The 26902-nt window shown below is 43.7% G+C and overlaps 1 protein-coding gene across 6 annotated transcripts in view; it reads left to right on the forward strand.

The window, feature by feature from the left end:
• The window catches only part of LOC135517930 (glutamate receptor ionotropic, NMDA 1-like), a 35643-nt gene extending 16053 nt beyond the window's left edge, over nucleotides 1-19590 (forward strand). Inside the window, exons 14-22 of one of the 6 annotated variants that reach the window (XM_064942656.1) lie at nucleotides 5407-5555; nucleotides 5821-5978; nucleotides 6485-6646; nucleotides 6916-7025; nucleotides 7914-8059; nucleotides 8362-8418; nucleotides 12291-12317; nucleotides 13154-13267; nucleotides 16734-19590. In XM_064942656.1, coding sequence (XP_064798728.1) covers nucleotides 5407-5555; nucleotides 5821-5978; nucleotides 6485-6646; nucleotides 6916-7025; nucleotides 7914-8059; nucleotides 8362-8418; nucleotides 12291-12317; nucleotides 13154-13267; nucleotides 16734-16802 — 992 coding nt within the window. In that variant the 3' untranslated portion in view covers nucleotides 16803-19590. The remainder of the gene's footprint in view (nucleotides 1-5406; nucleotides 5556-5820; nucleotides 5979-6484; nucleotides 6647-6915; nucleotides 7026-7913; nucleotides 8060-8361; nucleotides 8419-12290; nucleotides 12318-13153; nucleotides 13268-16733) is intronic. The other 5 variants (XM_064942658.1, XM_064942657.1, XM_064942659.1 and 2 more) reach the window with 5 other exon arrangements.
• The last annotated feature ends 7312 nt before the right edge of the window (nucleotides 19591-26902 follow it).

The following is a 26902-nucleotide window of genomic DNA, read 5'->3' on the forward strand; positions in this document are numbered from 1 at the left end:
GGAATTCAATTGGATTTGCAAAGAGTCATTAACATAAAGATATTTCATATTTTTGTTACCCAACTTTTAACCTAAATCCAATGACATGGTGAAATGTTTTGTTGATTGCACATTGAATTTACGTTAGTTGACAACTCAACCAAATGTACATCAAAACTAGACGTTGAACTGACGTCTGTGCCCAGTGGGCATTAACAGTATAAATATTAGTGTTGCACGTCGAAAAATAATGTAATATTTGAGAGACGCTCCGCCATACAGTACTAGTCAAAAGTTTGGCTACATCTACCTATTCTTTATAGAGACTATTAACTACTTTGCAGAATAATAGTGAAGACACCAAAGCTATGAAATAACACATATGGAATCATGTAGTAACCAAAAAAGTGTTAAACAAATCAAAATACATTTTATATTTGAGATTCTTCAAAGTAGCCACCCTTTGGCTTGATGACAGCTTTGCACACTCTTGGCATTCTCTCAACCAGCTTCACCTGGAATGCTTTTCCAACAGTCTTGAAGGAGTTCCCACATATGCTGAGCACTTGTTGGCTGCTTTTCCTTTACTCTGCGGTCCAACTCATCCCAAACCATCTCAGTTGGGTTGAGATTGAATGATTGTGGAGGCCAGGTCCGCTATGCAATCTGGTTTCTGAGCTTGTCACAGGTATACCTCAGCCACGCTCAAGGTCTTAAACGATATCATAACTGCCATCGATAAAAGTCTGTACTGTGCAGCCGTCTACATCGACCTGACCAAGGCTTTCGACTCTGTCAATCACTGTATTCTTATCGGCGGACTCAACAGCCTTGGTTTATCAAATGACTACCCCGCCTGGTTCATTAACTAGTTCTTAGACAGAGTTTAGTGTGTCCAATTAGAGGTCCTGTTGTCCGGACCTCTGGTTGTTTCTATGAGGGTGCCACAGGGTTCAATTCTCAGGCCGACTCTTTTCTCTGTATATACCAATGATGTCGCTCTTGCTGCGGGTGATTCTTTGATCAACCTCTACGCAGACGACACCATTCTGTATAATTCTGGCTCTTCTTTAGACATTGTGTTAACAACCCTCCAAAAGAGCTTCAACGCCATACATTTCTTCTTCCGTGGCCTCCAACTGTTCTTAAATGCTAGTAAAACGAAATGCATGCTCTTCAACTGATCGCTGCCCGCACCCGCCTGCCTGACTAGCATCACTACTCTGGACAGTTCTGACTTAGAATATGTGGACAACTATAAATACCTAGATGTCTGGCTAGACTGTAAACTCTGCTTACACCAAAGCTATAATTCACTGTATCACAATCACAGTGGGTTAGAAGTTTCCACATTAAGCATCTCCAATCCAAAGTTAAATCTAGAATCGGCTTCCTATTTCACAACAAAGCCTCCTTCATTCATGCTGCCAAACTTACCCTCGTAAAACTTACTATCCTACTGATCCTTGATTTCTGCGATGTCACTTGCAAAATTTCAAAATAACACTCTACTTAGCAAATTGGATGCAGTCGATCACAGTGCCATCCGTTTTGCCACCAAAGCCCCATATATTACCCACCACTGCAACCTGTATGTGACCTGTTAGCTCTCTTTGGCTGGTCCTCGCTACATATTCGTCGCCAATCCCACTGGCTCCAGGTCATCTATAAGTCTTTGCTAGGTATAGCTCCGCCTTCTCAGCTCACTGGTCACCATAGCAACACCCATCCGTAGCACACGCTCCAGCAGGTATATTTCACTGGTCATCCCAGACGCCAACACCTCTTTTGGCTGCCTTTCCTTCCAGTTCTCTGCTGCCAATGACTGGAATGAATTGCAAAATCACTTAAGTTGGAGACTTACAGTTGAAGTCAGAAGTTTACATACACTTAGGTTGGAGTCATTAAAACTCGTTTTTCAACCACTCCACAAATTTCTTGTCAACAAACTATAGTTTTGGCAAGTCGGGTAGGACATCTACTTTGTGCATGACACAAGTCATTTTTCCAACAATTGTTTACAGACAGATTATTTCACTTAATTCACTGTATCACAATCACAGTGGGTTAGAATCACAGTGGGTTAGAAGTTCCCATGCACTAAGTTGACTGTGCCTTTAAACAGCTTGGGAAATTCCAGAAAATGATGTCATAGCTTTAGAAACTTCTGATTGACAACATTTGAGTCAGTTGGAGGTGTACCTGTGGATATATTTCAAGGCCTACCTACAAACTCAGTGCTTCTTTGCTTGACATCATGGGAAAATCAAAAGAAATCAGCCAAGACCTTAGAAAAAGAATTGTAGACCTCCACGAGTCTGTTTTATCCTTGGGAGCAATTTCAAAAAGCCTGAAGGTACCACGTTCATCTGTACAAACAATAGTACGAAAGTATAAACACCATGGGACCACGCAGCCGTCATACCGCTCAGGAAGGAGACACGTCTGTCTCCTAGAGATGAACGTACTTTGGTGCGAGAAGTGCAAATCAATCCCAGAACAACAGCAAAGGACCTTATGAAGATTATGGGAAAAACAGGTACAAAGATAAACAGTAAAACGAGTCCAATATCGACATACCCTGAAAGGCCGCTCAGCAAGGAAGAAGCCACTGCTCCAAAACCGCCATAAAAAAGCCAGACTACGGTTTGCAACTGCACATGGGGACAAATATCATACTTTTTGGAGAAATGTTGTCTGGTCTGATGAAACAAGAAAAATAACTGTTTAGCTATAATGACCATCGTTATGTTTGAAGGAAAAAGGGGGAGGCTTGCAAGCCGAAGAACATCATACCAACCGTGAAGCACGGGGGTGGCAGCATCATGTTGTGGTGGTGCTTTGCTGCAGGAGGGACTGGTGCATTTCACAAAATAGATGATATCATTAGGTAGGAAAATTATGTGGATATATTGAAGCAACATCTCAAGACATCAGTTAGGATGTTAAATCTTGGTCGCAAATAGGTCTTCCAAATGGACAATGACCCCAAGCATACTTCCAAAGTTGTGGCAAAATGGCTTAACCTGTTGCGTCGTGCAATCCCGGATCCGGGATTCTATTTATAGCCTCAAGCTCATTAGCATAACGCAACGTTAACTATTCATGAAAATCGCAAATGAAATGAAATAAATATATTTGCTCTCAAGCTTAGACTTTTGTTAACAACACTGTCATCTCAGATTTTCAAAATATGCTTTTCAACCATAGCTAAACAAGCATTTGTGTAAGAGTATTGATTGCTAACATAGCTATAAGCCTAGAATTCAGCCAGCAACATTTTCACAAAAACAAGAAAATAATTCAAATAAAATCATTTACCTTTGAAGAACTTCAGATGTTTTCAATGAGGAGACTCAGTTAGATAGCAAATGTTCAGTTTTTCAAAAAATATTATTTGTGTAGGACAAATCGCTCCGTTTTGTTCACGTTTGGCTATGAAAAAAACCTGTATACAGTTATAGCCTCAAGCTCATTAGCATAATGTAACGTTAACGATTTCTGAAAATCGCAAATAAAATGAAAATAATGCGCCTGCTCTCAAGCTTAGCCTTTTCTTAACAACACTGTCATCTCAGATTTTCAAAATATGCTTTTGAACCATAGCTATTCACTAATTTGTGTAAGAGTATGCTAAGCTAGCTTAGCATTTTGAGTAGCATTTAGCACGCAACATTTTCACAAAAACCAGATAACCAAATAAATAAAATAATTTACCTTTGAAGAGCTTCGGATGTTTTCCATGAGGAGACTCTCAGTTACATAGCAAATGTTCAGTTTTTCTTGAAAGAATCTTTGTGTAGGAGAAATCGCTCCATTTTGTACATCACATTTGGCTACCGAAACGAAAATTCAGTCACCAACAACGTCAAACTTTTTCCGAATTAACTCCATAATATCGATCGAAACATGGCAAACGTTGTTTGGAATCAATCCTCAAGGTGTTTTTTCACATATCTCTTCATTGATATATCGTTCATGGAAGCCTGCTTTCTTCTCTAAATTCCATGGAAAAATACTTGCAGCTGAGGTTTGCACACCAATTTCGGCGCAGGACACCAGGCGGACACCTGGTAAATGTGGTCTCTTATGGTCAATCTTCCAATGATATGCCTACAAATACGTCACAATGCTGCAGACACCTTGGGGAAACGACAGAAAGGGCAGGCTCATTCATCTCGCATTCACAGCCATATAAGGAGACAATGGAAAACGGAGCCTCAAAAATCCTGCTGATTTCCTGGATGCCGTTTCATCTTGGTTTTGCCTGTAGCTCACGTTCTAGGGCACGCACAGAGAATATCTTTGCAGTTCTGGAAATCTCAGAGTGTTTTCTTTCCAAAGCTATCAAGTATATGCATAGTCGAGCATCTTTTTGTGACAAAATATTGCGCTTAAAACGGGCACGTCTTTTTATCCAAAAATGATATAGCGCCCCTAGAGTTTCAAGAGGTTAAGGACAACAAAGTCAAGGTATTGGAGTGGCCATCACAAAGCCCTTACCTCAATCCTATAGAAAATTTGTTAGCAGAACTTAAAACACGTGTGCGTGCATGGAGGCCTACAAATCTGACTCACTTACACCAGCTCTGTCAGGAGGAATGGGCCAAAATTCACCCAACTTATTATAGAAAGCTTGTGGAAGGCTACCCGAAACATTTGACCCAAGTTAAAGAATTTAAAGGCAATGCTACCAAATACTAATTGAGTGTATATAAACTTCTGACCCACAGGGAATGTGATGAAAGTAATAAAAGCTGAAATAAATCATGCTCTCTACTATTATTTTGACATTTCACATTCTTAAGAGAAAGTGGTGATCCTAACTGACCTAAAACAGGGAATTTGTACTATGATTAAATGTCAGAAATTGTGAAAAACTGAGTTTAAATGTATTTGGCTAAGGTGTATGTAAACTTCTGACTTCAACTGTATATCCCCTTCACTAACATTAAGCGTCAGCTGTCAGAGTAGCTTACTGATCGCTGCTGCTGTACACAGCCCATCTGTAAATATCCCATCCAACCAACTACCTACCTCATCCCTAAATTGTAATTACCTCACCACAATTGGCCTATTTATTGCCTTACCTCCTTACTTTATTTGCACACACTGTGTACAGTTGTAAATGAGATATTGTTCTCAACTGGCCTACCTGGTTAAATAAAGGTTAAATAAAATAAATTTAAAAAATATAAACTGTATTTTGAATTGTTTAACACTTTTTTGGTTACTACATAGTTCCGTATGTGTTATTTCATAGTTTTGATGTCTTCACTATTATTCTACAGCGTAGAAAATAGTAATAAAAAAATAAAAAACCTTGAATGAGTAGGTGTGTCCAAACCTTTGACCTGTACTGTACATTCAATATGTTGTCTCATAGAGTGAACGTGTTCTAACTTTTTATGGGCTTTGCTTATCCAGGCGCGCCGCGCAGCTTCTCAGCGAGAATCTTGGGCATGGTGTGGGCCGGCTTTGCCATGATCATAGTGGCATCGTATACTGCCAACCTGGCTGCCTTCCTGGTGCTGGACCGGCCTGAGGAGCGCATCACCGGCATCAACGACCCGAGGGTGGGCATCAAGAAGTAGTCCTGCTTTAAATACATATAGATACTCTTTCAGTACATCTCTACCTCCATAACCTGTGGATATTAGGTAGCATACTGTAAAATGTGTGGAAGTTTAGCGAGGTGCGCAAGTTATTGGGGGTGAAAATACTGTAAAGTAAGTGGTTGTGCAGTGTCAAATGTTGAATTTTTCCTGACTTCCAGAATTGGTAAAGTGTATGTGAGTGTTGAATGTAATGTTCCTTCCAACCCTCCCTTTCTTTCAACAGCTGAGGAACCCATCAGACAAGTTCATCTACGCCACTGTGAAGCAGAGCTCTGTGGACATCTACTTCCGGCGGCAGGTGGAGCTTAGCACCATGTACCGCCACATGGAGAAGCACAACTACGAGAGTGCCGCTGAGGCTATCCAGGCCGTGCGCGACAAGTGAGTCCTGGCCGGGCCGGCCTGGCCTGGGCGTGTCGGCCGGAACTGGTCAGATAGTCAGTCAGGTCAGAGAGAAAGAGAGAGGGCCAGTCAGTCAGACCTGGGGGTTCTGGACCTCTGGATCAGCGAGACACAGAGGGTCTTACTGCAGCGTTCCCTCTGGTCCAGGCCCATCATCCAGCCAAGACAGAACCAGGCTCAGACACAGAGCAGGGCCGCATGCACTGTGTCAATAGCGTTCTAAAGTTGAGCTAATGTTGAGCTGAGGAGCACCCTTTTTCAGGCTTTATCCAAGACGAGCGTCTTTGAGGTGGGGAATCCAATGGGGGACGCGCCGTCGTCCGTCCGGCATTGGATTTCATTTTTCAAGCGGCGGTAGACATGGATGGTAATGCTGACTCACACGTTTTGTGTGGCCAAAGGGGAGCCGTAAATGTGTGTTGTGACAATCACTGTACTGTTGCACCGTAACCCCCTCCTCCCCCCTGCCTCCCTCCCCCCAACAGCAAGCTGCATGCTTTCATCTGGGACTCTGCGGTGCTGGAGTTTGAAGCCTCGCAGAAGTGCGACCTGGTGACCACGGGAGAGCTGTTTTTCCGTTCGGGCTTTGGCATAGGCATGCGCAAGGACAGCCCCTGGAAACAGAATGTGTCCCTGGCCATTCTCAGGTCTGTCCCAGCCCAAGCAGCATTGTTTTTATGTTGTTCTTTTTTTTCTCTTTTTATTTTCCTTTTTTAACCATCCGACACCGCTGTGTCAGCTCTCTTCTCTCTCTGTATCTCCCCATTCCTGCCCTTTGTCTGTCTGTTAGTCTATCAGTCAGTCTGGTGTTTGTGTCGTCTGTGTTACTAGCATTCTGGGATTTCTCTTCTGGAGTGTATGGCTTGGCTTTTTGTTAACTGTCTTACCTCTTTGCCCACTCCCCCCACCCCTGCAGTTCCCATGAGAATGGATTCATGGAAGATCTAGATAAAACCTGGGTGAGATACCAGGAGTGTGACTCACGGAGCAATGCCCCAGCCACACTCACCTTTGAGAACATGGCAGGTAGGGTTTCCCTTTTGGGTTTTGAGAAACCTAAAAGTGATTGGACAAAAACTGCAGTGGTAAGGTACTGTAGCCTTTTTTTGTCCAATACCTTTTTTTCCTGTATTTTTTTTTTACGTGAAGTGTGTTAAAGTTGTTTGTTGTGGTTTACTGTTGGTATACACTGAGTGTACAAAACATTAAGGACACCTGCTCTTTCCATGACATAGACTGACCAGATGAATCCAGGTAAATGCTATGATTACTTATTTATGTCACTTGTTAAATCCACTTCAATCAGTGTAGATGAAGACAATTGAGACAATTGAGGCATGGATTGTGTATGTGTGCCATTCAGGGGGTGAATTGGCAAGACAAAAGATTTAAGTGCCTTTGAACAGGGTATGACAGTAGGTGCTAGGCACACCAGTTTGTGTCAAGAACTGCAACTCTGCTGGGTTTTTCATGCTCAACAGTTTCCCGTGTGTATCAAGAATGGTCCATCACCCAAAGGATATCCAGCCAACTTGACACACCTGTGGGAAGCATTGGAGTCAACATGGGCCAGCATCACTGTGGAACGCTTTCGACACCTTGTAGAGTTAATGTCCCGGCGAATTGAGGCTGTTCCGAGGGCAAGAGAGTTGTGGGGGGGTGCAAGTCGAAATATTAGGAAGGTGTTCCTAATATTTTGTACACTCAGTTTTGTTGTTATAGCTGTGATCCTAATATAAACTTGCAAGGTTTGCAGCGGACAGCGTGAAGTGGAAGCAGGTCGAGGAAAAGACGGGCACCCGCTGACGAATAGACTAGATTCACACAGACACAGTCATGGTCAGTGGGTTGCGGCTGAGTGTCAGAGTGGCGACTCACCACCCATCCCTGTGTCTGTCTGTCTCTGTCTGACAGGAGTGTTCATGCTGGTGGCTGGAGGCATAGCAGCAGGGATCTTCCTCATCTTTATTGAGATCGCCTACAAGCGACACAAAGACGCCCGAAGGAAGCAGATGCAGCTGGCCTTTGCGGCCGTCAACGTCTGGAGGAAGAACCTGCAGGTATGGCATCTCTTTCCCCCCGTAAGCACTGGCACCCGGGGGGGGAAGGGCAGAGATGGGCTGAGACACGCCCAGCATAGCCCTTCCTGCAGGTTCCTCCAATACAGGTGTACGACCAATCCTTTTTTTCCGTCACTGTTAGCATCCTGTCTGACCATGTTGCCTACTGGTGATAGTCACTCATGGATTGCTGTGTCACATTCAGTGATGAAGCTGTTCCTAAGGCATTACCATGGGCCACCGTGGGTCCGTCTTCCAGTCCCTCAGACCAACGGTCCCCATGTCTCCTCTCTGTGCTGCAGGACAGTAAGGAGGCCTCTGGGAGCCAAGCTGTGGGCGCATCGATGACTCCATCGTTAGTACGTAACATAGACAAGAGCCATCTCCACCCCACGTCACCCTTCGCTTTTAGAATAAAAGTTCAGCTAAAATCAAAAGTAGCTTTAACATAAGAAAATCTGAAACAAAAATATGCATTCCACGTTCATGGCATGAGCCAGTTAAGCCTTACACTTACCTTAGCACGTATGCAACGCAAGAACGCAATTAGCTACGCAAAATGGCCCTTCTGCGTACTTGCGTTGCAAAAATATGGAAAAGTGTGCAGCCCAAAATGTATAAAGCAACGCAACTCCGCAGAACGGCCATTTTGCGTAGCTAATTGCGTTGTTGCATTGCATGCCTGTGTAGGGTATAAATGAGGCTTTATGCACTGCTGCTATAACACTTTTAAGCTTTGTAAGGTCAGATGATGAGGACATGCAGGGGAATAAGGTAATAAAGAGATTCTCACATAACTATGAGATACTCACATAAATCTCATGCTTTTTGATAGCTGTAACAGTGTGCTGTTACACTATCATTTCTGACCCCGACTCTTCTACGCTTGATGTTTATACTTCTCCAGTATTTACATCACTCCATCCCCCAGAATCCCCGCTCCCCTACACTGTTTATGGACACAGAACATGAGAGTCCTCTCAGGAAAAGCCTGCGGGTCAGTAACTCGTTTCAAAACAGTGGCCGTCTAAAGTTAATCAGGCAAAACCATTCCAGCTACAGTTGAGTTATGCGCTCGCTCCTCAGTCCGGCTCCTTGCTGAAGAACATGATTTTCCCTTAACTCCAATATCTTCCACTGTGAAGCGTTGGTGGCCTTCCAACTTCCTCTTTCGCCCTTACTTCGCATCATCCTGCACCCCCCCCCCCACCCCCACCCCACCCCGACCCACCCTCACTGCGCTGGCTTTACAGCAGCAGGAGGAGCTCGGCGTGGGGGTACGGGGGAGGGGGTTGACGGGAGCAGACGAGGCGGCAGTGGACACTGTGAGCCTGTGATGTGGCTCTGGCAGCCAGCCTCCCCATGCTGACTCTTTGTTAAGCACTCACAAAAGGTCAGTGGAACACCTGTTGTATTGACAGCAGGGCTGGAAGAAGGTACGGTAAGATCACAGTCTCCAGTGTGTGTCAGCAAATCAATGTCCTTCCGAGACTGTCTGTCATCTACCTTACTACTGGATGTAACTGTTGTCTTCATGTCTGTCTACATGTATAGGCACATACAGCAGACAAATGCATGCAGGCGCCCGCTGAGAAAGGAAAAGGACACACAAACTGTTGGTCTGCGTAACATCTGTGTTTTAGACAAGGTTTTATTGACACAGTTTATGAATAATTTTTGCACTAGTGAACAATGATGGCTCCATCCATGTAAATCATACACAGAATCATTCTCAATAGGGCCTGGAGCTAATGTGGGGTTCACAAATGACAGATTTCTGTTCTTATTCCTTAAATGGGGGTTTATGCTTGGAGTAGTGCAAATGAGGTCATGCTTGGAGTAGTAGAATGAGATCGTGCTTGGAGTAGTGGAAATGAGGTCATGCTTGGAGTAGTAGAAGGGAGGTCATGCTTGGAGTAGTAGAGGTGAGGTCATGCTTGGAGTAGTGGTAGTGAGGTCATGCTTGGAGTAGTAGAAGTGAGGTCATGCTTGGAGTAGTAGAGGTGAGGTCATGCTTGGAGTAGTGGTAGTGAGGTCATGCTTGGAGTAGTAGAGGTGAGGTCATGCTTGGAGTAGTGGTAGTGAGGTCATGCTTGGAGTAGTGGAAGTGAGGTCATGCTTAGAGTAGTAGAGGTGAGGTCATGCTTGGAGTAGTGGTAGTGAGGTCATGCTTAGAGTAGTGGTAGTGAGGTCATGCTTGGAGTAGTAGAGGCAAGCAAATCATTGAAGCTAATACAGTATGTTATGAACATTATTCATATTGTCCTCATGTCTCTGGAGGCCATCAATGTGATGACTTACTGAGCTTCAACGACATATTTCACACTATTCAGTACACACTATCATAATAGCAGGGTTGGGTGACAATTTATGTGTACTTTCCTTTCTCTGTAGGTATCTCCAACTAGGTGTCCAGGTGTCATTTTGACTGCTTGTGTGTTTGTTGGTTTGTGTGTTTGTATGTTTATATTTGTGTGTTTTTATTCTTCTGTGCATATGCAAAGTGTTTGTATATGCCCGCTTTCCAAACACCGGTACCTCCAGAGTATGTGCACTTCTGAATAACCTGTTTGAGTCATATCCTTCACACTGTTTCTGCTCTGAATTGATTACGCCTTAGTCTCATCTCCAACAACTATCCAACCATTCCTGGTTGGGCTAAATTCCATTTGGAATTTCAAGTCACTTCCTGAATTGATTGAATTGAATTGGAATTCACCCAAACCCTCACCACCTTTGTTTGCTTGTATCTACTGAATAAAACACCATAAACTGAATCTGTTCTCATCCCTAGTTTAAAAGCAGCTGCAGTATCTACTGTAGCCGTTAGCTTTTTCTGTTGTAGCAGGTCTTATTCAGAAGTGCACTGCCTAAAAGTGGAGGAGATATTAGGAGTGAGATCAACGAAATGTCAACAAGAACTAATGCACTCCAGTGGCTGTTGTTTCCTATTGGAGACAGGCAGCCGCTGCACATGCATCCAGTGGGACTCTTTCTCCGTTGGACCAGCATGCTTTGCATGACCGGGACTGTGCAAACGCAGCACTTCACCAGCGGTCAGTATCGCTTGATGTCATGTGAGACCTGGATAGTCTACGCTGAAAAGTACAAGAAGAAAAAATTAAAAATACTAAATCCTTTGAGTTGCCTGGGCAATGAGCAGTGTCTTGTTTATATCTAAATGTCTCTATGCCTCATCATTACCTCATTGATGGAGTTTTAACATGAGGTGACTTTGACCATTGACTAACGTCTAGATGTCATCTTCCAACAGGAAATACATTTTATTTGACTTTTTTCTCACTCAGAGCGGAGTGGTGACCTGTCCATCACTCCTCAGCCAGTCAGCTCCATCAATCTTCCACACCACCCAATAGAACAGCACCTCTTAATGCTGTGGCATTAAGAGACTGGGGATGGCTCAAACAGAGGCCCAGTCATGTAACCTGATGACAGGGGATGTTCTGTGTTGGTCCAGTGCTGGCCTGGGTTGAATGTCATGCTTTATGTTATTTGTCTCCTCTTCTAGCTCTTTCCCTTACCAACCCTGCCAAGCTCTTCCCATCCTCCCATTTCTGCATGCTCTCAGCTGAAATCCACACTGCCCTGCCCTAAGGTCCTCCCCATACCCTACGACTAATTCACCTTACTCTACATCTCATACCCATTCATCTAGGCCTAGGGCCTCCCTAACCCCTATGACTAAGGCATCCTACTCTCTACATCTCTTACCCATTCACCTAGCTAACCATCCCCATCCAGACCTCACAAAGGCATGGCCAAAACCTCACATACTACCTACCTACCTCACCAAAATGTCTCATACTTCTCCATTCCAGGCCCAATCCCCGCTCTAACTCCAGTTACTAATGTACTGTATATAGTACATACAGTATACTATTCCATAAACCACTACCCCACTCTTTCACTCCCTAGGGTGTGGGGGGAATTTCCATTATACCCAACCACCGGTATAATGACTCAAGGGGCTTAAATGATATATTACCTATCTGTTGTTTATCTTATGTTGGTATGCATTTTGGCGGCTCCCCTGCCTTGTAGAGCACCTTTTGTTTTTACTGCATGGCTTTCAATGTGGTTGTTTCCTTTGACAGCTTTTCTTCTTGCACGTTTGGTTCCCTTGGCTTTGCTTATGGATCTTAAAGTAATAACGATCTAATAGCAAGACGACGGATGTTTATTCATTTTTTCTTTTCTCCCCCCTACGCAGCCCTCTTCCTCTCTAGAGACTCAGGATGTAAGAATACCTTAATATGAGCTTTTGCACACAAACACTCTCTCTGCCATGTACCTATAGAGGACTGAGAGTAGCTGTGGGGCACTTTGATGGGATGAGGGAGGGACGTAACACAACTGATGTGTGAATATCATGTAAGGATATGGTTAAAATGGGTTTGGGAATAAGTGGGGGGGGGGGGGATAACAAGCTTTTCTAGACCTTGGACAGGGGTTTGCACATCCAATGAATACAGTTGATTCTGCTGACTATGACATATCATAGACATGGTATACCGGCTATTTTGTTGTTCCTCAGACCTGGCTAATGTATATTTTCTCTTTGAAAGGGTGTGTGTCTTGGGTGAAGGGGGTGGAGGTGACTATTTGATGTGTGGGTGTGTGCAAGTTGGAGTGAGTGTGTGAGTAGGATGTAGTGGATGGTCAAAGCAGCATAGCACAGGTATCGTCAACACATGCTCCTCAAACCATTCCAATGCATTTCTAGAGACATGGGGGTATTTGGATGTGTCAGTGCTTGGCTAAGGATGTTCCATCGTGTCCAGTCCCACTGTGGTGTTAATGGCTTAGCCGACAGTGTAGAGGCATTCTTACATGATTAGACAGACTACAGTCCCAGTCCCACCCTTGAAAGCGGAGCAAATCTCCTGTTGCCTCCAATGTCCAATAGAGACTACTTTGGGCCAGGACACTCACCCTCATATCACTTTAGACAGTGAAAGGGAAGGGGGAGGGAGGGTGTGGAGAGAGGGTGAGTGGGTGGATGGGTGAGACTGAGACCAAGGTATCACTCCACCCCAAGAATATGAATAACTGTTCTACATATATTTATTTTAGGATAGGAAAAGTGGTAGAGCAGAGCCCCCCGACCCCAAAAAGAAAGCCTCTTTTAGGTCCATCAGTACCTCCCTGGCCTCCAGCATCAAGAGACGTAGGTCGTCCAAAGACACGGTAAGGAGATGAAGAAGGGAACATCATCTTCCCTTACTCTTCCCTCTTCTCTCTCTTTTTCTCTACCTCTGTCTCCTCTTCTCTCTCAATCTCTCCCTCTTTTTCAGGTCTTTTCTATCACCATTCCCATCTTTGAATTGCCAGAGCCCCATTCCTCTCACCCATCCTACATGGCTCAGCAGCAGCCATGGCCACATGTCTGTCAGTCTGCCATCGATCAGCCATCCAACCAGACGCCATCTGTAGGCAGACAGGATGCAGGATGCTAGGTAGCAGTGCAGGATGCAGAGCAGGTCAGGGGTTGGAGCTGGTGTGCTGGCTGTGGGGAGAGCAAATGCAGGGCCGGGCTGGCTTCATGGGATTAGTGGGTGTAGTACTGGAGGAGGGGCAACGCAGCAGTCTGTCTTGTTTGTTTGGGCTGCTCTTCCTTCATGCCAATGATATGGACGTGGTTTTGACCAATTTGTCTCTTGGTGATTTTGTAGTGTGTGTGTGTGTGTGTGTAATTGTGTTTGTCTCTTGTTCCTTTGATTGCCTGATCCTTCTGTTCAATCCATTTTTTATACACTTAAATCCCGCACTTCTTCTTGTTTTGTTTCAGTCGTTGTTGGTTTTGATTTCAAAGCATGCGCCAACGTCCTGCCATTTGCCAAAGTCAGTCAAACGTTCTGGAAACAAACTAACATGTCGATTTTTACCAACAGACCATCTATTTCAGGGTTTTCCTCGTGGAGTCATGTTATTAGATCTAGTCTGTCTACTTTTGATTTGTCATGTTTACTTTGTCATGTTTGTAACCATATTGTCTGACAAAATTATTTATTTCAATGTCCCTGTGGTGTCCATTTTGCATGCTTTTTAGGGTCTATTTCTAGGTGGTGAATGCAGGTGGATCTATTGTGTCTTCCTCTCTTTGCCGCCTTTCTCGGCTTGAGAATCTTTGAAACTTCACGCTTTTATTGTATAAGCAGCTTAGACCCACTGTAAAAAAAACTCAGGCTTTATCTACCTCTCTTTCTATGGGGGCCTCGCTGCAGCACAATAAGAGTGTGATGCTCTCTCATTTCCTCCACAGTCCAGTTGGAAGGGCCTGCTCATTGCTGGTGAGGAGGCTCCTCCACAGTGGCCTGACAATCCAGTGACCTGCAACATTCTCTGTCCTGCTGTTCACCCAGACATAGATGGCTGATGACCAAATCTGGGTTAACCAGCTATGGTCAATTCGGATTTAGCTTAGAGTTTCACAGTAAACATCAAAGCATTTTGTTTTTCCTTGACTACTTACTGGCCCAATCAAACATGTCGAAAAGGTCTCTCTTGGTCTGTTTCTGTATGATTTCTCTCTCTTTTCCCCTTGGTCTTATATCTAGTATCTCTGACATTTACATTGATGTTACTTCTTTGATCCAAATCAATACTCACTCTCTCTTGGAGTTTTTCTATAGACTTGGTCTCAACTATTGGAATGGAGAAGATGGAATGACCATTGTTGCTGTTTGTGGGAGGGTTGGGATGGTGGTTTGGGAGTTAACATGCTCTTACGCACATCCATGGTGAAAAAGAGAGACCACATAGGTTATAATAAGATTATAACCAAAGATGTACCATCCTCAGTCTTTGACTATTATTTTGATTTTATATAAGTGTTCTTCTTTTATATTAATGGTTATTAATGGACTTTTGAGTGTCAGTGTCCCTCACCCACATGCCACACTGCTCCTCTCTCCCTCCCTCTACAAGCATGTGAATTAATGTTATTGTTGTCGGTAGTAGTAGTAGTAGTAGTAGTAGTAGTAGAAGTAGTAGTTGCAGTAGAAATAGTAGTAGCAGTAAGATATATTATTTTAGTAGTAGTAATTGTAGTAGTTCAAAAGTCATTGTGGTAGTGGCCATAATATTGATGTATTGAAGTGTCTCGCTTTTGCTGGTCCACCTTCGGCCAGTAGGGGGTGCTCTAAAAGATACCACTAACAGCAGGCCCCCGAAGTAGGTCCACATGTGGACATCTTAACAGGGGCCTGTAAGTCTTGTGATGATGCAACTCTTAGATCTAAGTGATAAGTCCTTTGCTAACTATTAGTAAAAAATCATCAGTATTTTTTATTTGTATTACCCTATGATGATGTTGACCCTTGACTTAGCGTGGTAGTTGCATCATAACAACTTATATAGCTCAATATGCTTGAATGCTTGAAGAAAAGCATCAACACAGATTCAAACGAGAGACACAATCCCCAACACCTAAAATAATTGTTTGAATTTGCTGATTTGCGAAATTGACAGGCATCAGAAATTACATTTGGGATTTTTGTGAGGATGGATGGAGGTACACGGTGGATTATGATTGGCTTGTACTGAAGTGTCCCTGTTCTGAAAAGGAAGACCTCTTAAAGTACAAAAACATGTTTAACATGTTGTCTTATCACAGTTTGAAAAAGTGTTGTGAATTAGGTTTCTCCAACTTTTATACTATAAATCAGAATCCATGGCAAAGTAAGTTGGATTTTGATTTGACATGCTGGAAACAACGTTGATGAAAACAGCATGTCTCGTAGAGAGCATGATTCAGCACAGTGGTATGGTATGGGATTTTAGGAAGGCAACAAACTTCACAGAAAACTATCTCTATATTTTGCAAGATCAGTTAATGGCCATATTTGCAATGGATAAGGAACAATCCACAGCAATTGCAGTGGTTAGTGATACTGCTACTTTGTCAATTGCTAAAGGAACCATCCTTACCATTTTCAAGTATGTTACCTGCCATGAAGCTCATGACGAATTACACAATCAATGACATTAGGTTACACAATCCCAAAGTCACAGTTGCCATAGTAACTGAGCACCTGCATGGAGCTGGGTATGTTGCTACCCAGCACTGTAGATGCCCATTAAAACCAACCACTCTGCTTCTCAGGAGGAGTACAGTTAAATATGGACTGGAAGTAAGAGTCCAACTGGATAGCGATGTGAACCAGCCAAGATTACACTGGGGCTTAATCATAATTCATATTTTTCTCTCAGCTTAGCTGCTAAAAATAAAACCCGGTCTGTTTGCAAATGACTGTGGGTCAATCAAGCTGTCTTATTTTATCCAAGGGGGTAAATGATTACCAAGTCAGTCATGTAGGGTTGAGATTACCTTTGGCTGATTCAAATGTGCTCTTTTCTCTGGGCCTTACCTCCACTCCACTGTAGTCATATGATAACCCTCCTCAGGCAGAGCAAGCAACTAGCACATGTAGACTCATGGCTGCACTGTACTAATCTGAGGACACAACAATGGAACCAAAATGTTTCCACCTTTCCTAACCACACTGCCTTTCGGGGGTTATAAAACACCTCTGCTTTGACTATCTTGACTGAAATGGAGCAGAGGTGTTATTTTCTATAGCAGTTTTGTTTAGGGATTTTGTAGGGGACTGACTATGGCTCTGTTTTTCTCATGTTCTCTCCATCTCTGCAGCAGTACCCACCCACCGACATCACGGGCCAGCTCAACTTGTCCGACCCATCTGTCAGCACAGTGGTGTGAGAGGGACAGAAGGAGAGAGAGATTTTCTCCTCGGAGAGAAAGAGAGAGGGTGGGTGAACGGAGAGAGCCTTCCCCCAGATCGCTGCATCGTTGGATTCATCACTGCTGATGAAGCTTTTAGTCCCATTGGCTTTGCAGTGGAGCAATGGAGCCTACGCCTAAGAAAGGACTCCCCTGATCATATTCTCTGATCGTGGCACCTGTTACAGCTGTCTGGCATTAGTCAGCTCTAGGGTTCTGAGCTTACTGACACATACTGTGTTTTTATCTGTTTTCTCTATTCATGCTCAATTTATGCTTAAAACAGTCCAATCTTTGTCTAATTTACTTACTGCAGACATAGTGATGCTGGATACTACTACTATTTAATATATCTACATGATACATTTTACTGTTTTAAAAATATTGTTTAGTTAGATTACTTAAGTATACAAACAAGTTAAGTTCTGTACATATCATTTAACTTACAAGGAGGGACCATAACACACATGATTATTTCACAGTATTTAACAACAGGATTTGGCAGGTAGTTTAACTGTTAAGGGTTAGTTAGGCCAGTAACCGAAAGGTCGCTGGTTTGAATCCTCATGCTGACTAGGTGAAAAATCCATCGAATGTCCTTGAGCAAGGCACTTAAGCCTAATTGCTCCTGTCAGTTGCTCTGGGTAAGAGCCTCTGCTAAATTACTAAAATGTGAACAGCATAATAGGTACACTTTGCTGGATAACAACTACAGCATTTTATTAAGAAATACTTATTTTAACTCCATGTTTAAACATTTTAGATATGTCTTTGTTAAATTGGACATGTTTTAACAGTGAAAAGATTAACTTTTGTGACAATGTAATCCTTTAAAGCAGCAATTCTAAAGAAGGAAGCATGCATGTATTGTAAATATATAGATGCAACTGAATATTTATGTAACTAATGTCCATGGTATTAATATTGCTGCTACTGTTTGTTGGAATACTCCGTGGCACTTTACAACACACTTAAAACCATTTTCTAATAACTCACAGTTTTCTGAGATACAAAAATGGTGAACTTTGTTTACATTGTATTCTTTGCCCCTTAATCATTTTATAACTGTCTGCCAAACTGTCTGCATGCTTGTATATATTATATCCAGCCAGTATTATCCTTTGGTGCCCCTTGAAAACATTCTGCCTGTAACATAATGTTCACATTTACCTGTATTTGGTCCAATGAGGTCCTTACACCTTTGATATTGGGAAAGTGGCAATGCTCTATTCTTATTTGAAAGGGATTTTTAGTCACAAATCTAATCAAAACTACAGGAAATACTCTCAAAAGGGTGCACATTTGTGCTTTTTCCCTAGCACTACACACCTGATTCAAATAACCAACTCATCATAAGCCTTTGATTGGAGGAATCATGTGTGTAGTCCTAGGGCAAAAACAAAAATGTGAATCCTTTTGGGTCCCCAGGACCAGGATGAAGAGAAACATTCTCTAAGTCAATGTTTTCTACCATTTGTTTGGACCCCCCCCCCCCCCCCCTCTCTCTCCCTCTCGCTTTCCTCAGTCTTTCTCATCGCCAGTGTCAAGGGGTTGCATCAAAGGGCCAGGTTTTTCACCCAACCAGCACTTGGTCTTTCATGAAAAACCTCCTCCCTGTGCACGTCAATCTTCAATTTGCACTTTGAGATCTTCTACATGAAAGGAACCCATGTGAATTGATAACTCAGCTTAACTTCCAGTCTTGGTGCTGTGAGCTTAGGTACAGTTATCTTGGTGAAATGCAAAAAGGGCCATTTCCCAGGCTCTGATGTTGAGAAACAAAGACAAAGTGTGGCATGTTGAAACAAAGACTACAGTACCATTCTGGCACGGCAATGCACAGAACTTTAACCTGAGGGCTTCCCCATGTTCCCCATGATGTTTCCATCAACAAGGCTAATTGAAATATAATTATCTATTCAGTATGCAAGTACATACAAATGTATATGAATAAGAGTAGAAAACTCTCACAAGAGAGATCATGGTCTAATTGTTATAGTATGATCCACAGCACAAAATGGTTAAATCAACGTTGTTTCATACTAATTTGTCAACGTATTGTGATGTGGAAAATACATTGGATTTGAAAAAGTTATCAACTGTTGTTTTGAGGGTGACATTTCAACCACAGAATTATGTCATCATTGTAACCAATTTTCAACATAGTCAACCTTGAATAAAATATGTTGAATTTGTACCTTTGAAACAACATCCGATCTTCAATGTTATATCCATGTCAGAAAAAAACAACAGGCTGGGCTGTACCTGGTACTGGAGAGTTGATCTATCCACAGCTACCCGTTGGTCCAGGGTTTTAACCAAGCCCAGCCCTGCTTAGCTTTGATATTTTCCACTGACTACTACCAATGTGCTATCGTGAGAATGATGTGAGAAGATCTCTTAATAGATAAATAGATTCACTGTTGCTATCAAAGTAATTCCTAAGGTTATATAAGTAATGTCCCCCCCAAAAAATTACTGAGCGTAAGCTTGAAGGTTGTGAAAATTCTGTGCAACTTCCAGCGTGCGTTTACTGCTTTAAGTTACAGTTTTAACAGTGGCCAAGTAGGCTACTGTGGCTATTTGATCATAATGTAGGCCTACCATGAAATACAATGGAGAAAATGCATCCCATAACATTTTAACATGGAAATAGCTGTTCTATCATGCAGCCAATGTCTGGTGTTCAATGTAGGCCTACATTCCATGCAGGGCTTGACATTAACCTGTTTATCCTCTTGTCTTTCATAAAAGGAGGTGACCAATTTTTTTTGTGTGTGTTGTTTTATGTAAGAAACCACTTTACAAAAGAAAATTTATTATTATTTTCATACGGTTATTACAGAGAATCAGACAAATTATGCTACCTTCTGCTTAATGGCTACTTAGCTTATTCAAGCCTGTCTCAATATACAAAACTGCCCCTTTAAGACAAAAAAAGCTCTTTACCTGACTCGCTTTTCAAAGATGTCTAGGAATGTGCATGTTTTGTGGTCTTGCAGGAGGCAATCACTCCCCTATTGCTGACTACAAATGATCTATAACTGGGCTAATAACTCACTAACTACCAAAGGATATGAACAAAATGTGCACACGTGGCTACATGCAGCTCTCGCTTTGATCTCAAAACAAGTGCATCTACTCAAGACCACTCATGCTGTAAACACAGTCCAGTTCAAAGTAAATGGCATAGATCCATATATGGCAATGGTCTATTTGTATACAGGCCTACTACAGCTCTGATTGGTTATGCCGCATGGATCTGTGTAGTGTACGGGCTGAGTCGTGTGCAATAGAATCCTACTCCGATGAGGTCTGCCTACAACAAAAACTCTTGCATAGTTCGTTTTGCATGCTAAGTCTTGCATAGTTTGTTTTGTTTCGGTATGTTGCATTAAATGTGACTAATATTGCATTGATTCGACCACAATTGCCACAGTAAAGGGAAACGTTGATAGTGTTAACTAACAGGGAAAACTCTAGACAAACTGGATATTGAATTATGTTTAGTTGTCAACACAACCAAATATCAACATTTGAAGGAGATGTAGCTTCTGCTTTGGTATTTCCATCTGTGCCACTGACATAGTTTGGCTTGAATTCCAGTTTGCCTACAAATAAAAAAAGCTTTGTTGGATTCGTGTCCCCTTCTCAACCAAAAATCTAAGTTAATGAATAAGACTAAATCAAATCAAACTTTAAATAAAGTTTGATTTGATTTAGTCCCGTTCTTTAGATTCAATTTCTGTTTTATATGGAGACAAACTGCAATTAAAGCCAGACAACTTGCACAAAATATACATATTTTTCAAATGTTGATATTTGGTTTGGTTGTGTTGACCAAATTCAATATCACTTTAGCAATACAGCAAATAGCCTAAAGTTAACGCTATCTTACAAACTAATATAACACTATTTATTCAATGTTAACATTAGTAACACACCAGTGGCCACATTTTGAGGTTACTGTACTATAAATGTCTTCTTATGTCATCATAGAACGTGGGCATGTTCAAGATGATAGCATGCAAAGGTTGCAGGTCTGTGGAGAGCTTCACAATTGCTTTAATAACGTGCAGAATCTCAAACAGCATTGATCAGTTCCACCATTTTTTATGTCATCTCAACTGCAATCCAGGTCATTCTATTGTGCTATTACATGAAGCACAGTGATAACACATTATGTTGTTGTATAAATACAGATTATCTGACATTGTCTTTCCATTGGAATTTGGTTGGGCTTTTAGATGGCTGAAAGCATCGTAATAACACGTTGGGAATTCAACACATTTATGTCTTTTTCAGTGTCTCTCAACCAAATATTACCCAAATGTTCACTTTGAAATTATGTGGTTTGCCCAGTGGGGAGTGTCGCATACAAAAAGTCATTAATAATTGTATGAATTTATTTGGTGACAAAGTTTTTGATGAAACACATAGACTGTAGTACTTCACTGGAGGAACAGTTAACACATTTGTTGATGGGGCGGCAGGGTAGCCTAGTGGATAGAGCATTGGACTAGTAACTGCAAGGTTGCAAGTTCAAACCCACTGTTCCTAGGCTGTCATTGAACATAAGAATTTGTTCTTAACTGACTTGCCTTGTAAAAATATAGAGCTAAAACAGCATTTGGTTTATGAATGTGAAATTGTATCATTTAAATAATTGCTTCTTGTCAATTTCTCATTCTGGCCAATGCATTGCTTAAGTGTTTTTATCAGTGTTGTTTTTTGGTTCTTGAATGCTTAATGATATTGACCATACAGATTATGTTTATTTTTCTGAAATGCATACTTTGAGTACAATGTATATAGAATTTGGTTTGCTATTGATAAGGATGAGGAGATTGACATTCTAGTACCACAAGTGCAATACAATGTCACGCACACACAAACACACACTCAAACACGGTATACATTTTGAAGTTTAATTACGAAGATGATATAAAAAGTTTTTCAATTCAATTATCTTGTTTGTATAGATGCACTTAAAAATAAAATGTACCTATTGCCAAATGCAATCAGAGATGCTTTTGTTTATGCAGCGTAGCCTACTACACACTTTGCAATCTATATTTTCGGCCGACACTCAAAGGGTGCACTTGGGTTAGTTTGCTTGGCACATCGGATGAGCGTAGAGACATGATACAGTATGTTATGTTCTGTTAATTTAGTGTGAACCCAATCCAAACGGAGTGTGGGCAAGCTAAATCAGGCAAACTCATTTTCAGTGGCCGGAGTTGGGGCCTAGGACAGAAGAATGCTGACGTGCCTGCTCAGGTAGAATATTTCTAAATTGGTGTAGCTTAAGTTTTGTGCCTGTTTTTTTCCCCAGAAGAGACGGGTCATGAATTGTGTTTCTAGTTAGGCATATGGCACAATTTTAGAGCAAATACATGTGATACCACCAGATTCCACCATCCACACCTGTTAGCAGGTGAACCTCATCACCTGAAATCTGAAGTTTGTAAGGTAAGATGTTTTACTTTACTTTCATACACCCAAGTACTTCTCTGCAGCTGCCACCACAACATCTATTTTCTGTGATTTACATTCAATTTCTGCGAAGACCTCCCTGAACAGAGCCATGAACCCCTCATACAAATGCAGCTCCTCCTCTCTCCCAGACGGCCGTAGCCCACTACAACGCCCATCCAGTCAGCAGGGATATAACCGTGGCAACCTTGGACCTCTCTGTGGTGTTAGCTCCCATCTGATGAGTGCAAATGAGGGAGCACTGGAGTAGGATGCCACAGCATTTTTATGGAGTCCCTTTGTATTTGTCCGGGAGGGACAAATGGACCTCGCTGACCTGGACAGACTGCTGGATGAGCTGGGATATTGGCTCGCTAGGTCGACTGGTGGTTTATAATCCTCTGCCCGAGGGAGGTGATGCCCCTTGTGTAACGTTGATAAGCTGCAGAACGCTGAGGACCTCTTCCAGTTGAGCCAGCTGGTTGTGATGTTGGGCGAAGTAGGTTTCCCTGTTCGCTGACCATCTGGGAGAAGCCTTGATCAACGCTGCTTCTGTAATATTGAGGCGCTATTTTGTAACGTAGATGCTGGGTGTGCATAGTGATGGATTGCAAGGACCTGTGGTTAGTAGACCAGCGACGTCGAGCGCCGGAGAGGGAGTAGACGTGACACACCGACTCAACAGACCCAAATTCTTCTCCACCCAACCTGACACCACATATGGATCAGCCAAAAGGCAAAGATACATTTTCTCCCATTTGTATCATATTTTCCTATCTTACCACTCTTCAGACATGGCAACTTCGAATCTGCTCCTCAATTTTTTAAAACATCATCCTCTATCTCTTCAACTCCTTCAAACTCCATGTCACTCTCATGAGTTTCACGTTCTGAGCTAAGAAAGTATGGTTTTCCATTTTCTACTTGACAGCCAACATCTTCTCCTTCCCCAGGGTTTTTCCCTGTTCCCTCGACCCTGCCGCCATCTTCCTCGTCAGTTTCACCTTCCGAACTACAGTAGCATGATTTCCCATTTGTGTACCTCTCTCTCCTCTCTTGTCCCAGGATTGTTTTCCTTTGTTTCGTCAACTTTTCCACTTTCTTCCTCAAGTTTTCTGAGCTACTGAACTACAGTTTTCCATTTTTGTTCTTGACACCTATCAACCTCCCGTCCTCATTCTCCACATTCGAAGCCCCCAGGGACTCAACTTTCTCCGTCACGGTCAACACTGCCCTTCCGTGATCAGCCCGTTGTGTTTAGCATGACATTAAATAATCTGTTAAGAATTTTTTTTATTTAACCTTAATTTAACAAGGCAAGTCAGTTAAGAAAAAAATCTTATTTACAATGACGGCCTCCGAAAAGCATGACTGAATTCAAACATGATTTGGTTTTGGGGTGAGGTTTGATGTGCGCATCTGTGTGCGTGTGTGTTCTCAGGTGGGAAGAGTTAGACAAATTGACCCTGGGCATTATGATCAGGTCATTTGGCTGGGGGACATCATTTGGCATGACATGTCCATGCAGCTGCACTCTGAATTGATGATTCCTTGGGTGCTGCCAGCTGTATGCATGTGGGCAGGATTAAAATAAACCCAACCCACATAAAACTGTTACGGTACCCTACACTGCGTGACATACCATTTTTTCCTATTATCTCACAAATCTCAATTTTTAATGAGACTGACTTGATGACAAAAATTATCATATTTACACTTTGTAGTCAATTTTGACACTATAATACATTTTTCTGACTAATATTGATGCCACATAGGCCATTTACAAAATGAGATGTTGCTTTTTAGGGGAAGTCGCACTTGAAGGAAAATACTGTATGTTGAAGGTATTCACCCGCTGGCTTGTGTACCATTCCTGTACAGACTAGCCTACTTCTTATATTAAAGGTAGACAGCGATATGGAGTAGATGCAGAAAGTACTTGTTAAGTACCGGTACTTGTGCCATTCTTCAGGGGATTAATCACTGATGTTACCATGGAGGCATGAGCCCAAGGGATGGAGGGGATGTAAACACATCAGACGGCTCGTAAAGAACATTATGAGAGATGACATCGTGTTAAAATCATGGGCAAAACAGGACAATCCCTGTTTAGGTCATTAAGATTGTTTGACTATCATACTGTCTTGTATGGTGTCTTATTGTCCATCAACAAGGTGAGGGCAAATCAAAACATGGTCATTACCGCAATTGTTGTGGAATAAAGTTGCCATGTAGGCTTAGTTTATAATGCCAACCCTAATTTTTCCAACACAGGTGTCACGGTTGTCATAATGAGAAGACCAAGGCGCAGAGTGATAAGCGTACATAACTCTTTTAATGAAAAGAACGAACACTGAACAAAACTATAGAAAACAATAAAACGAACCGTGAAGCTACATGACTAGTGCAAACAGGCAACTAAACATAGAATAACAACCCACAAACTATCCAAGGAATATGACTACCTAAATATGGTCCCCAATCAGAGACAACAATAAACAGCTGCCTCTGATTGAGAACAAATCTAGGCAACCATAGACATAAAAACACCTAGACTAGGCCACCCCATAAACATACAAAAACACCTAGACAATACAAAAACTACACAAACCACCCTTGTCACACCCTGACTCACACCCTTGCTGCGTGGATCATCGCCGGATGTTCTGGACTGGGGACCGTCGCTGGAGGTCCCGGACTGGGGACCGTCGCTGGAGACCCCAGACTGTGGCCCGTCGCTGGAGACCCCAGACTGTGGCCCGTCGCTGGAGACCCCAGACTGTGGCCCGTCGCTGAAGACCCCAGACTGTGGCCCGTCGCTGGAGACCCCAGACTGTGGCCCGTCGCTGGAGGCTCCGGAATGTGGCCCGTCGCTGGAGACCCCAGACTGTGGCCCGTCGCTGGAGACCCCAGACTGTGGCCCGTCGCTGGAGACCCCAGACTGTGGTCCGTCGCTGGAGACCCCAGACTGTGGTCCGTCGCTGAAGACCCCAGACTGTGGCCCGTCGCTGGAGACCCCAGACTGTGGCCCGTCGCTGGAGACCCCAGACTGTGGCCCGTCGCTGGAGGCTCCGGAATGTGGCCCGTCGCTGGAGACCCCAGACTGTGGCCCGTCGCTGGAGACCCCAGACTGTGGCCCGTCGCTGGAGACCCCAGACTGTGGCCCGTCGCTGAAGACCCCAGACTGTGGCTCGTCGCTGGAGGCTCCAGACTGTGGCCCGTCGTTGGAGGTTCCGGTCTGTGAACTGTCACCGGAAGCTCTGGACTGGGTACTGCCGCCGGAAGCTCTGGACTGGGTACTGTCGCCGGATGCTCTGGACTGGGTACTGTCACCGGAAGCTCTGGACTGGCTACTGTCGCCGGATGCTCTGGACTGGGTACTGTCGCCGGATGCTCTGGACTGGGTACTGTCGCCGGATGCTCTGGACTGGGTACTGTCGCCGGAAGCTCTGGACTGGGTACTGTCGCCGGAAGCTCTGGACTGGGTACTGTCGCCGGAAGCTCTGGACTGGGTACTGTCACCGGAAGCTCTGGACTGGGTACTGTCGCCGGATGCTCTGGACTGGGTACTGTCGCCGGACGCTCTGGACTGGGTACTGTCGCCGGACGCTCTGGACTGCTGAGGTGCACTATAGGCCTGGTGCGTGGTGACGGCACTGGTGGTATCAGGCTGGGGACACGCACCTCAGGGCGAGTGCGAGGAGCAGGAACAGGGCGTATTGGACCGCTGAGGCGCACTATAGGCCTGGTGCGTGGTGCCGGCACTGGTGGTACCGGGCTGGGGACATGCACCTCAGGGTGAGTGCGAGGAGCAGGAACAGGGCGTACTGGACCCAGGAGGTGCACTGGAGGCCTGGTGCGTGGTGTCGGCACTGGTGGTACTGAGCTGGTGACACACACCTCAGGGCAAGTGCGGGGAGGAGGAACAGGACGTACTGGACTGTGGAGGCGTACTGGATGTCTGGAGTGTAGAGCTGACACAACCCGTCCTGGCTGGATATTTATTTTTTTATGATTTTTTTTTTGTCCTGGCACAGGACGTACTGGGCTGTGTAGACTCACCAGAGACCCAGTACGCAAAGCCGGCACAGGATATCCTGGTCAAAGGAGGTATACTGGAGAACAGGAACGCTGAGCCGGCACCCTCCTTCCTGGCTGGATGCCCATTCTAGCCCGGCCAATGCGAGGAGCTGCAATAGAGTACACCGGAACTGGAGACACCGTGCGCTCCACCACATAACACGGAACTGGAGACACCGTGCGCTCCACCACATAACACAGTGCCTGACCAGTAACACGCTCCCCACGGTATGCACGAGGAGTTGGCTCAGGTCTCCTACCTGACTCATGCAGTCTCCTCGTGTGCCCTCCCCAAAACATTTATTGGGGCTGCCTCTCTGGCTTCCGTGCTAGCCGTGTACTTCATATCGTAGTTCCTATATTCTCCGGTATTTTTCCTCGTAGTATCGCCGTTCCGCTTTCGCTGCCTCTATCTCCTCCTTAGGACGGTGATACTCCCCCGGCTGTGTCCAGGGTCCTGCTCCATCTAATATCTCCTCCCAGGTCCATTTCCCCATTAAGCGCTGTTCCTCCTTTTCACGCTG

Source organism: Oncorhynchus masou, chromosome 28 (assembly GCF_036934945.1).
Source record: "Oncorhynchus masou masou isolate Uvic2021 chromosome 28, UVic_Omas_1.1, whole genome shotgun sequence".
Lineage (NCBI taxonomy): Eukaryota > Metazoa > Chordata > Actinopteri > Salmoniformes > Salmonidae > Oncorhynchus > Oncorhynchus masou.